Source organism: Rhinolophus hipposideros (assembly GCF_964194185.1).
Source record: "Rhinolophus hipposideros genome assembly, chromosome: 18".
NCBI lineage: Eukaryota > Metazoa > Chordata > Mammalia > Chiroptera > Rhinolophidae > Rhinolophus > Rhinolophus hipposideros.
In genome coordinates this window covers 22,264,129-22,277,979 of record NC_138064.1, presented here as the reverse complement: position 1 = coordinate 22,277,979, position 13,851 = coordinate 22,264,129, and the positions used below count along the sequence as shown (strand labels likewise).

General features: G+C 34.5%; 1 protein-coding gene across 3 annotated transcripts in view; it reads left to right on the top strand.

Moving 5' to 3' along the window:
- BZW2 (basic leucine zipper and W2 domains 2) overlaps positions 1-13,851 on the top strand; it is a 57,598-nt gene that overhangs the window by 32,132 nt on the left and 11,615 nt on the right. For all 3 annotated transcript variants that reach the window (XM_081079171.1, XM_081079170.1, XM_081079172.1), the window contains exons 5-8: positions 2,078-2,143; positions 5,502-5,637; positions 8,975-9,084; positions 13,383-13,553. In XM_081079171.1, the coding sequence (XP_080935297.1) occupies positions 2,078-2,143; positions 5,502-5,637; positions 8,975-9,084; positions 13,383-13,553 (483 nt within the window). The remainder of the gene's footprint in view (positions 1-2,077; positions 2,144-5,501; positions 5,638-8,974; positions 9,085-13,382; positions 13,554-13,851) is intronic.

Genomic DNA, 13,851 nt, shown 5'->3' with positions numbered 1-13,851 from the left:
TTTTCCTCAAAAACAGATGAAGACAGTTCAGACTCATTAGGGAAATTTCAATTAAAATTATGAAATATCCTTTTGCATTCATTAGATTGGTAAAAATTAAGAAGTCTTTAGGCCCTAGTGAAGGTCAAAAAGTGACCCAAGTGTAAAATGCAATGTTACCTTATAAAGCTGAACTACTCATATGCAGCATGGGTGGCCAGTTTAGGGTTGGTGTGTTCCTATTCTGATTCTATCACAGGCCCTTCTTAAAAGTCAGTTGTTCTCAACTAAACTTTGAGGGAAGTCCTAGGTTAACAAGTATTCTTGTTATACACAATTCAGTATATGCAAGAAAAAGACCATAGGACTCACTGGCAACTAAGTGATTGAATTTCAGATGTTAGAAACTGTCTTTTCATTGGTTATTAAAATGTGTAAGGCATGCTAAGCCAACTATTTTGGGATATGTGGCCATTAAGAATTTAAACTTAAAGAAATTATTTGAATTACATGCTATTTTAGCAAACATAGTTCTTTCCTTTTTTATACATAAGAAGTGTGTAGTAGATAAAAACAAAGGAGATCTTTAAAAATGGACCCAAAGATTAAGCACTGGAATTGAATGGGCCAGATTCTAACCTGTCCTTTATAAAGCTTTGCTTCTACTCTGTTTGTAAACGGCATAAAACAAAACAAAACAAAAAAACCCACAAAAAACAGCAACAACAACAACAAAACGCTTGAGCAGATGTATACTGAAGCAAAGATACTCAATTCACAAGCTGGACTTTTAAAATTCCCACTCACCTTTGGGTATGTCAGATAAGCACAGTTCACCAAGGATCAGAATTTCTGAGTTTGGTTTCTGCTCTGATACTTAGCAGATCCCAGATCTACTAAATAGTGTCAGTGCCTGCCTTACCTTCCTCATAGAATTTTTATTAGAATTAAATTAAGGCAAACACAAGGTGTATTATTTGCTAACTGAGTTCCATTGGGAAAAAAAGATAAATGCTTGGAAGAAATATCAAGACTCATCAATTCGATGCCTGGGTCACTATTCTTTCCCCATAAAGGGCAATACTATAATTTTTATTCTTGGACTCCATCTTGATTACATTAAGAAATACACGCTGGAAGTTTTAGATGAGAATCTATCATGTGGCTGTCAGAGAAAAGAATTAGATTCCGAACTCATTTCCACAGTTATTAAAATAATCAATATTTATAAAATCCCTATTTAAATAAGTACATTGTATTAACCATAACACAATACCACAGATCGGCTAGAGTAAACAACAGAATTTTATTTCTCAGTTTGGGAGGCTGGGAAGTCCAAGATCAAGGTGCCAGCTGATTTGCTTTCTGGCTCTTCTTCTAAGGCCATCGGTCTTATCAAATTATAGCTGCACACTTATGACGTCATTTAACCACCTCCTAAAGTCCCTCCCTCCAATGCAGTTATAATTAGGGGGTTAAAGCTTCAACAAATGAATTGGGAGGGAACACAAACATTCAGTCCATAACAAACTTCATTCCACTTAAAAAAACACTCCAGAATTCCTCTGACAGGGTTGCAAACCCTGCTTGAGAATTTTAACTGGGTTATGGGGACCAGTAATCCTTTATTGATCCTTTATTGTCACTCAGTTTACCTTTTTTTTTTTTTTTTTTTTTTTGCTTATCTGCTAAAAACATGTTTCTGTCTACGTAAAGTATAACCTTACCTGAACTCTGATCGCCTCTCCATTATATCTGTTGTCTATGTGATTATATCTGTAATTCCTTCATTTCAGTTATTTTCAACCTCTGCATCTCATAGTTTTTAAATTATATTTATTTTATTTTCATCAGTTACTTTTGACTTCTTACCTGTTATATTCTTGAATGAATTTATTTTATTCTATGTGTTCATTTTGATGTTTTCCCCCCAGCTCACAATAACTCCTTTGAAATGATTCTAGTTTTCAGATCATAGTATGAGCATATTTAAGTACAAATTTTTTTATTGTAGATCCATATTGTGGTTTGGGTGAGTTTCTACCCCTTCTATTGCCTTTTAAAATATGACTATTGAATGGTTTTCTTTTATGCTTAGGTCTTCAATAAACTCATCAGGAGATATAAGTATTTGGAAAAGGCATTTGAGGATGAAATGAAAAAGGTAAAAATTCAAATGTAATGCCTTATCTGTTTAAAGTGATGAAATGGAGGGGAATAAAAGTTTTGCATATACAATAATTGCCCATAAGTACCATAGACGTAGTAAGTTTTTAATAAATATTTGTTGAATGAATGAGTATAACATCTTTAACTAATAGCTATAGGAAGAAAAAATGATTAGCCTAGACTGTCTTCATTTATTAATATAAGACAGCATGCTTTGTTCAATAGGAATGGTTTTATAAAATATTATCTCTGATCTTTCAGAGCTTAAAATAAAAAGTAGAGATTCCAAATATGTAAGAAAAATAACTTTATCAAGGGAAGAATCAAGATAAGGTGATTTAATTAGTTCAAGCATATGAAAAAGCATTGTACAACAGTTTATACTCAGTAAAATTCCTTTAATGTTAGATTTACAGTTTAGCAAAGGGGATAAAAGCACATCTTGGAGATAATGTATCGGTGTAAATCTCAGTGGTTTTTCTCATCTGTAAAATAGGTACAATAAGATTACATATCTTCTGGTTGTTGTGGGACTAAATGATACAATATATAAGGCGCTTAACATAGTAAATGGCCTCTAGTAATTAGTGAAATCAATAGTAACACCTATTAAAGACCTCTTTTCAGTAATTGCAACATGGTCCCTCTTCTAATTTGTAATTCCTCTGTGTTTATATATAGCACTCACTACATTAACTTGTTACAGATTTGTATTTTTTTTTGCCGTTTCCAATTTTAGATGTGGGCCTAAGTTATAAACCAAGGGAAGAAAGCAACTGTAACATCCTCTTTGCTATTCACTTAGTTGCTTCCCTCTGTTCAAAGTGGTTTCATAAATAATGTGGAACAGTTTGGCAGTAAAATCATTTTTTAAAAAAATACACATTCTCCACGACGCAGCTTTCCATTTCTAAGAATCCTTTATCAAGGGTACATAAAACTATATGTGTAAAGGTATTCATCACAGTATTGAGAAACTACCTAAATGTGTACTGGTGGGAGACTGATTAATTAAATTCTGGTCTCTCCATACAGTGGAATACTATGCAGCCTTTTAAAGAACGGGGCATAACCACATGAATTGATTAGAGAGAATGTTCATGATAAATTGTTAAATGAAACAGTAAGGTGCAGAGCAACCATTTGGTAATAGTTTAACCTTAGGCAAGTGACTTAATTTCTTTGTGCCTCAGTTTTCTTTTCTGTAAAATGAAGATCAAGGCCGTTGATGAGAAAGTGTTCAGAAGTGTATCCGGTCTACTTGACAAGTTTTAGCTATTATCAATGTATAATTGTGTAGAAACAATCTATGTTTATCCATGTAGTTATTTGTAATATGTAGACATACAGCGTTTAAAAATCTGGAAGAACACACATCACCTTAATGTTCATTCTAAGGGAGTAAGATTAGAGGGGAGGTTTTTCACATGTTATTCTATATTGTTAGGTTTTATTCTACCAACATGTATAACTTTTTTAATGTGAAAAAAATTTAAATGGGGAAAAAATGTGGTCCATTATATTAGTAGGTATTAGAAAATGACAAGTGCTTGATTAAATAAAGGAATGAATACGATGGGGAAAAAATGATGTAAAGCATTGAAATAAATTAAACATCTTACTGCTTTGTGTAATAATAACATTCGTGTTTTTACTTCTCTTAGCTCATTTGAACTGTAAAAACTTCCTTAACTGTTTCATTCGTGTGATGAATATTCTTTCAAGAATGATTCATTTTTCATAGTATATCCATTTTTTGGGGAAAGTGCTGCTGCTCTCCATGCAGCATCTAATTTTAATGTTGATTAATGGAGTTGAACAATGCAGATATTAATTTTAAAAGAATGACCTAACTTTTGCACCATTTTGTTATAATTGAGTATTTTTAATGAATATGGACACTACTTGTTCTTAAACAAGTAGTGTTAAAATTTTTATTTTGGACACCATTTTTCATTATTCAGTTGAATCTTACTTATTTTTATACTAGAAGGAAAGGGCCAGCTTGATAAAGTCTGTGTGGTTTTGTCAGTTCTTTTACTCTGCCCCATTCCTGGAGCTTTAACCATTGATGTTCTCATTCCCTCCTGTTTTCCAGTAGACTTAGAAGGTGACTTCATTTTAATTCATTGAGACTTGAATAGGCATAAATAGGGAGGAAAATGGACTAGTTTGATTCCAGTTCTGCCACTTACCCATAAACATTTGGAGTCACATAACCTCTCTGTAGTGTAATAATCCTTTAACTGTTGGGGGTAGTAAAGTAATACTGCCATACCCACCGCATAGAATTAATGGAATTTCATTGGCATTAATGCACTTAAGCCTGTATTGATGCCAGTGACTTTTCATTTGTGCAAAGTAATGAAAAAGTCAGCAGGTCCCCAGTAGTGATATTGAGCCCTGGGGAATCTCAGTAACATGCCGAAGGACTAACGAAACAGAGAAAATAGCCATCGAATATAGTCAGAGCACTCGGTGGAAGAGGGTTAGGAAAGAGGAGAGAGCATTCCACATGACTCAGTACTATTAGAATTCAAAATGAGAAATGGTATATAATCCCCTTTGCTTTGGCTTCCTTTCAACCTTTCTGGTGTTGTTACTTTTTCAATTACTTCTCCAAAATTGCTCTTTCCAGCTCACATCAGAGGCCTTTTCTCTGTTAGGAACTTTTCTTTACCTCATATCCTCCATTACCTCATCACCAGGGCTGGTGGTAAAACTGCAGGATCCAAGAAATACCACGTTTGAATCTCATTATTTTGAAAAGAGCATCAAGAACTAGAAAACCGCTGCCTCACTCAACAGTCTTATTTTAAAGGGTGTTATGTGCTATGAACTTAGAATGTATATGCCAGATGTCAAAGCTTATTGACTCTTTCTTGGTTTTTGTTTGTTTGTGTGTTTATTTGTGTTGCTATAACAAACCCAAAGAAAAGTAGGTAGATGTAGCAGGGAGGCTCACCCAAAGAAGTGAAAAAATGTGGAAGACAATAATATATTTCAGAAAAGATAATGCTCTTTATGTAATGCCCTTGTCACGTACAAAGTCCAATGTGAATTATTGATGTAATCTATCGACACTGTTCTCCAAATATCTCTTCTCCTCCCCATGAGTGTTATCTATAGCTATATGAACTTGGAGAAAGGAACTATGCCTGAGACAGTCACTTTCTGTAGCGTCCAACTCATCATCCTACATATGTGTGTGTTTCCAGTGAATAATAACTACGCTTTGCATATGACCTGCCAGTTGTGTACCATCCAGCCATGGGTGTCCATTCTGTTTGTTATCTGCCTACTTTAGTCGGTCCTTTGCTTTATAGACATGATTTCTTCTGTTTGACCCACAGCTTCTCCTCTTCCTTAAAGCCTTTTCCGAAACAGAGCAGACAAAGTTGGCCATGCTGTCGGGGATCCTGCTGGGCAATGGCAACCTTCCCGCCACCATCCTCACCAGTCTCTTCACCGACAACTTAGTCAAAGAAGGTAATTACTCCCATGTTTTCTTACCTGTCAGGTGTAAAAAGGAAAGTAAAGCCCCAGATGGTTAGAAAGATGCCAGTACTTCTTCTTAGAGTCCTACTCACCCATCCCTCGTGTGTGTGTGTGTGTGTGTGTGTGTGTGTGTGTGTGTGTGAGAGAGAGAGAGAGAGAGAGAGAGAGAGAGGGAATCTTCAAACAATAAGAGAATTGTACATGTTTATTGTAGGAAATTAGAAGAAAAATATGCATACCTATACAAAGGCAAATGAAGATTAATAATAAATTAGAATTTTTGGTGTAACACTCAATGCCTAGATCAAATAACCTAATATTAATGTGGTCCAGACCATTTCTCTCAACTTACATGCTACTGGCATATTTTGTTGGGACAATGGTTTCATTGTATAGGACTCATTTGTGCTTTCTGGGACATTTAACCTTTTTGCCCTCAGGCACAAAATGCCAGCCTAAGCACCGCCTCCATTTAGCATGTTCCCAAATGCCCCCCACACTGTTGTTTATTTCTCTGGTTAGGACCATTCTTCTGAACTGTTATTTCTCAAGATCTTGGGCTCAGATGTTCATTTTGACCACATTTTAAAGACATTATGTTCATTTTAAAAGTCCAGATGGCTGCATCAGAGTTTTGCTTTAATTTTATTTTAAGACATTAAGAGTTTGATAGGCATAAATACAATTGCTTGGTTATAGAATAAAACAAAAGTGAGCTCTTGTAGGAGGATAATGATATTCAAGTTATAATAAAACACAAAACAAAGAGTTGTTTTTTTTTGTTAAAAATAAATTAAAAGAGCTTTTATGAAAACATCTGTTTCTTTTAGAACTTAAAGTTTTTGTCCTATAAATGTGAAATCCCAGCCTCATTCATGCCTCAGTGAAAAGGGGTATAGTTTTCCGAGAAAAGAATAGTAAAACAAGAGTCAAATGATGTTATTAGATTCTCTATCGTTTTCAGCTTAAAATGCCTCAGATTTATGAAAGTTAAGACTCTGTAATCGCTAATAATGTATTGTTAACATTATAACATTTTTAAGTAGTTTCCTGAAGAGAATTTATGTCATTGGCACTTTTAAATTACTCTAGAAAAATAAGATAAAATATAAACAGTAAATATTAATTACATTAGATTTTAACTTTCATAACAAAATAATTGCCTTTCTAGTTGTATTAAAAACGTAAGTGATGTATATAACTTCTTTTGAAATGTATCAAAAAATTAAATTATTAGATGGATAGATGGAAAAACATATAATAAAGCAAATATAGCAAAATATTAACATCTGTAGAACCTAGATGGTGAGTATGAGTTTTGCATTTCAATTTGTTCAACTTTTCTGTATGTTTGAAAATTTTTATTGTAAAATATTAGGGAAGGGTAGAGAAGGAGAAGAAAAATACCTTTGCTATGGAAGTGACATACTGCCTGTGTCATATGTTTTTTCTTTATACTCAACCATATTTAGAAACTAAAGGATTAAACTCTTGCTTCCTAAATAGGAAAGGATTAAGAAATTACATCTTTTCCCCAACCTCCCACCCAACAAATGGCTAAGGCTGATATGGGTGAGCTCACTCAGTAGAATCTGCAGTACAAAGAAACTTCTCAAACCTTCCCACCAAAAGCCACTTTTCATGCAAAATAATAGGTATAAGCCTAGATTTTGGACTCTCAGTTCCAAGCATACTTTATTTCTCTTACTTACAATACAGATTACACACCTGTTGTTTTTAACTTTAATTACATAAATTTATATTAAATTTTGTGTTAGAAAATTCATGTCAACAAATGGCTAACAAAATTTTAGAACGTGTTTTATTGTCATAGCCAAATTTTTTTTGTAGTTCCTCTGTTATTTAAATGAAGAAAATTGGGTAAAGTTGGTGTCTCTAAATGATATAGCAATTGAATGTGTTTACCTGCAAGTTAACTGGCAGATGACTCAAATTAGTGTGTGCGGACATTTATTTAAGTAACAATAAATATAAAAATAGGGCAAACTTCAAGGTGAATAGCAATATAATTCAGGACTCAGGTATTTTTCCTTCATTTTTCCCCATTACCATTCATGACTTCAGTTTCACTCCAAGGTCATTAAAAGAGGTCTGCTGATACAGTTATGGCACATGCTTCCTCATTCAGATTCAGCGGATATAGGATATATAGGATAATTCATCTTGCCTTCAACTGGCTGAAATCAGCCACATTACCAATTGCAACCCAGTAGTATTTACCAGGGGGAAGCTGATTGGCTGAAAATGGCTACATGACCAGTTCCAACCCAGTAGTAATTATCAGTGGGATGCCATGCACAGATAACCTTAAGCTGAAGTCACTAAAACTAATCATTGCAATAGGGCGTGGTGCCAAGACTTAGATTAATTAGAAGTCACATAGCCTGAGCAAAATGGGAATTGTCTTAGGAAAGAAGAAACGGAAATAGAGGCTGCTTAGGCCACCAACAGTAGTGAAGCCTTCAATTTGGAAAAATCAGTTTAATATTTCAACTCTTTTAATTTAATATTTAACTCTTTATTTAATAAGTGGAACATTAATTTAGAATTTGAAGTATTCACAGAAGAACTAGTTATTTGACTGTTTGTATTTAGAAATAAACCCTAATGTAAATATGGACATGTAATTGAGGGGTTTCCTGATTAATATAACTATTTTTAAAATCTCTTTAAAAATATCCAGAAGAGAATTCAACTTGAAACAGCATTGACGTTTGTATAGCTTACCTCATTAAGAATATTAAATGCTTTTTATAAAAACTAAAATAGAAAGGAAATAATGCATGTTTATCTATAACTGTATCTGCCACTGTTAATGTTCTTTTAGTGGTATCATCATAAAATCAGTTGGCATGTTGATGTTTCAGTTTTCTGTCTCATGATTTATTTGTTGTACCTCAGGATAACTGTTATAAACATGAAATATTATTGGTGAACCACAGGGTGCAATAGAGTCAAAAACACTGTAAACACTTGGCTTTAAATCTCTTTTCGACAAAAGTAAATAAATAAATTTAAATAATACATAAAAATATAAAAATAAACAAAATTCACAGTTGGAAGTAGGAGGTCCAACTTTGAAATGTAACTTTTTGAAAGTATTCATTAATGAAAATGTTCTGTCTTGAGTAATAAATAGCACTGTGCCCTGAGTTTTATCCATTTTTCTTGTGTGCCAAATCAAGTCTTTGAGTTTTTTATTCATTTCAGGGATCCTAGTGGGAAATGTTGCTTGGTGCCTCATCACAAGTGTTATTACTTATAAAAAGAATGAAACTCTCTCTCTCTCTCTTTTTTTCTTCATCAGGCATTGCAGCCTCATTTGCTGTCAAGCTTTTTAAAGCATGGATGGCAGAAAAAGATGCCAACTCTGTTACCTCTTCTTTGAGGAAAGCCAACTTAGACAAGAGGCTGCTTGTAAGTGTTGTCTGAACAAAGGGGATTGTATGTTTCATTCTTTTGTCCTGGCTTTGTCAGTGCCTGCATGTAATACAATACTAAAATGCCTGGGTCTGTGTTGAAATGGAGCATAGTTCCTCTTATTTCTATATTACTGGCAGATAGAAACTAATTCCATTTTAATATTTCTTGTATAAATAAATGGAATGGTAAAATTAAGGAGTCATAAGGAATACAGGGACTTTGAAATTTGCAAGTTTGTTAGCACAGTGTTAACATTTATCAGAGTTAGCACTTTTTTAACTAATAACTATAGAAATTTGAAGTTTTCATATGGTAAAGTCACATCAGTCCCACCTAATTAGATATCTATGATATCTTGAGTCATAGTTGGATGACACCTTCAATACATGTCATTTTGTTAACAAAATGAAAATTTAAATAAGATTCCTTGTTTATACCAAGTTTCTTTGGAAATACTTAGCTATTTAAGATGGCAAACAAGTTTATTGTAGGTGGTTAATGTGAAGTTCCATTATTATGGTTACTTGATTATATCTTTATTTCTCTATCTTTCTATTTTTCAAAGAAAATCAAGAAAAATATTTTGTCCTCATAATTTCTATCTGCTCCCTATAATTTCTTTCTGCTAGTAGTAACAGCAGTATGGATGACAAAGATTATTCGAAATGAAATTGCTTTTACAATTCTAGGACAAAGTCTAAAATTAAAAGATACCCCTGCCGTCTTCTCTTTACCTGCTCTCTTATTTGGTTTTCTCTTCCAGTGTATTCCAGCATGCAAGGGTGTGGATCCATGGAATAAGTCTAAAACTGCCTGGCTATAAATACTTACATTTTCAATTATGTAAAATTCCTTTGTCTCTTGAAATCTACATTGAAATAGTCCTATTTGTGTCTCTAAAAGTCTTTTAGACTATTACAAAGATGAAAAATTAAGCAGTCTAGATTCTAGTTAATTTCTGCCCCTGATAATAATTTTCATTCAGCATATTTTTGATAGCCTGCTGTGTGCCAGGCATAGTCCTAGAAGCTGTGGAGCTAGTAGAGAACAGGATAGAAAAGTTCTCTGTCTTCAACGAAACCTACTTTCTAGCAACTTGGAGCGGATCTCTGTATATAAAGGAAAGTCAAAAGAGAAGTGAGTAGGTTGCTGAGCAGGGGAAGTTCATATGAAGAAACATACTCTTGTCCTCAAGTCTGTGGATTAGCTTTATCTTGGCCCGCTGAGATTTATAAGATATTTTATTCTGGAACCCAAGCTGAAGGAGCAGCTCCCATCTGGGCCATTCTCATGGCAGAGGACAGGAAACAGGAGACTGAAGTAAACCCCTCCAGTGCATTAAAAGTTCACTTTGTATTGGCCAAACGAAGTCACTGAGCAGCCTGGCATAGGATGGGAAAATTTAATGCACTCTGAGTCTTCCCCATCCCTCCAGATAGATACAGCAAGAAGGGCTTCTCTTAATACTGTGTAAAGGAGCAGGAGTGAATGATTGAGAACACAGATGTAACCTATTACAACTTGCCACAAAAGACTCAGTTATTTCTTAAAGTGTGGTTCCTTAAAGATATCAATAGGCAGATCTTGGTTAACTTAATTAGATTGCTTCATTTAAAAAAGTTTTTAATGTGTTTCCATTTTGAAAAACACATCATTGAGCTGCTCTTACTAAGTTTCTGTGTCTACATACCTTTTGGGTGTGAGCAGCATAGGTTGCAGTTTCTACCAGAAACACTATAAGCTCTGTGAGGACAGGGTAATCGTCTTTGCACGAAAACTGCCTGCCTGATGTATACCGACTCAACAAATGAATGAGGAACTAGAGGGTCAGTTCCACTGTCAAGGAGAAACTTTTAGTATCATTAACAACTACAGTAAAATTATCTTTGGTTCTGTGCTAGTAAAGCAAGAAAAATAGCATATCCTCCGAGTTTAGCAATTACCCACTTCTATAACACAGAATAAAGAAAGATTTACAGCCACTCAGAGAAGAGAGGAGATGTGAAACATCATTTCCCCATCACTGGAGAGGGAACAGTAGTCAGGATATTGGCCAGAAATTTTTCTAGAGCTGGGGACATTGAAAGGAATCAAACAAACAGACCCTTGCCTTTATGGGGTTTACATTCTGTTGCAAGGAAGCAGGCAATCAACTGAACAGTTCAAATATGTAATATAACAAAAAGTGAAAAGTGCTATGAGGAAAAAAATAGGGAATTGCTAAGAACTCAGAGTGTCAGAGTGTGGAATGCAATATCAGTGGTAATGAAAAAAACCTCTCTGATAAGGTGAAATTTGCGTGAAGACTTATAGGAGGTAAGGGAGTGAGCTATATAGATATCTCCAGGAAGAGTATTCTAGGGAACAGAATATGCAAAGGGTTTGAGGCATGTTGTGTTGGGGACTGCAAAAGAGAGTATTTGATAGGAGCTAGAAAAAGAAATCAGCTCAGCAAAGTAGCAAGGCCCATATCATTGAGGGATTTTGGCCTTTGTTCTTAGTAAGATGGGAAGCTTTGCAGAAATTCTCTGCAGAATTGTGCATAATGTGATTTAGGGTCTTTACAAGATCACTCTGGCTGTTGCATTGAGAATAGACTTAAGCAATGGCAGAAGCATCACCTCATCTATGGATGAGGTGATGGAGATTTGTACCAGGCTAGGGTTTTTCTATCAAATGCAAGCTGTGTTCCAAATCAGTAAATGTCATGATATGATTTAGATAGACTTTACCTAATCTGAATGATAATTTTGAATATATTATGTAACATTCATGAGGACTTTGAGTATAGTTCATAAATAAACCATGAGTAATATCTTTGATGACATATTGCTCTGAACATAATTTTAGACCAAACTTTGGAGTCACATTCTTCCTACATACAGTATTAAATGCTAGCACAGAGTAATGGAATAAGTATTGACTTTGAGGTCATACGGCTCTGTCCTTAAATATTTCTGGCTGCATAATTTGGGTCAAGCTGCTTAACCTTGTTGGGACTTAGTTTATCAGCCATAAAAAAATGGTATTTTACACACTCATGAGCAAAGGGGGCCCACCACATCTTGATTCATAGAAGAAACTCAAAACTAACTTAGTTCCAGGCCCCCAAATTTGGAAGACCCCTTAAAGATTAGCACAAATGTCAGTGACAAAATGTCAGTCTGGTATGAAAAGTTTGCTTTAACATGAATGCTTGTTCTGACATTTAGAAACTCATGACTCAACAAGGGAAATTATGGAATATGATATAAGAATATTGAAAATGGAATCATGACTTAGAATCCATCTGGCTATGTCCCTATACATGATGGCAAACCCAGATCTTTCTACTGAGATTTTTATTGGCGCATAACCATTGAACATATAAAAGCAAATCTAACCAACATAAAAGTTTAGGTCTATTTTTTTTAGACTTGCAGCAGTCTGAAAAATGTGAGAGCTTTGAAAATTGCCTTAATTTCTTAGTTGGGTGTTGAAGCCACACAGGATTAGAACATGACTAAGTGTTACTGAGACTCTGCCAAGCTATGGAAGGTAAAATGGAAATGAGGTAAAAATATAAGAGTAGCCATGGTGTATTGCTCTTTTTAAAATTTCCAACAAAATTATGCAACAAAGTTGGTGGAGTGGTGGAGTGGGTTTAAGTTAGATCTTGCCATCAACTTAATCGACAGCCACTGTCATAAACAGATATAACAAAATGTTCTTTAGCTCCCAAGCTAGTGTTTTAGAATACTACGTAGCAAGCATTTTCTCAGAATGTGAGTAGAGGTCCATGAGATGACAATAGTCAGTGTTGTTTTTCTAATATCATCTCAAATCATGTCAGCATTATGAAAACTGACTTTTGTCTTTTAACTAATCGTTCAGGAAATAGTGTGGTTAATGATTTTAATTTTTTCTTGTCAATTTAGAACATTCCAAATATTCTTCAAAGTTATTTGCATTTAATTGAGCAAATTTAGTTCTGTATTTACATCTGCTATGCTTTGATGCAAGTAAAAGAAAAAATCAACAATGGTTCAAAATGAGTGAGGCGAGTTTATCTAAATTGCTTAGCATTTTTTGTTCTCTTTGTAAAATGGCCTAATTGCTTAGCAAATGCTCAAGAAATATACCTGAGATTCATTATTTTGAAAATCAGTCCTTGTTGTTTTCTTCCAGATATGAGCTATTCTAAGTCTATTTGAATATTAAAATTGTGCCCTTTATGCTTGCTGAAATTTGAATAGCTTGTGGGATAAAATTTGAATAGCTTGTGGTCTAACAGTCTCTCTTTTCTCCCTCAGGAACTCTTTCCAGTTAACAGACAGAGTGTGGATCATTTTGCTAAATACTTCACTGACGCAGGACTAAAGGAGCTTTCCGACTTCCTGAGAGTCCAGCAGTCCCTGGGCACCAGGAAGGAACTGCAGAAGGAGCTCCAAGAGCGTCTTTCTCAGGAATGCCCCATCAAGGAGGTGAGAAACCATGGGCTGACATCACTCCAAAATTTTTTAATGAGAGGATGACGTGGACTGTGGAGCACAAGCTTTACCTTCCTTAAGGAGACCTCCCGTTTTTTTGTTTTATTTTCTTTTTATCTCTATGAACTTTATGCACTTGCCCATCCATTTAAATCCATTCAGTTTCAAAGTATTGATTCAGAATCCTCTAGAGTCTTCCAGAAATTAATGATTATTTCCACCCAAATAACTTATTTTATCAGACTGCTATGATTATCAAAATATTTCTTCTGTCAAATAGATTTACCATCCA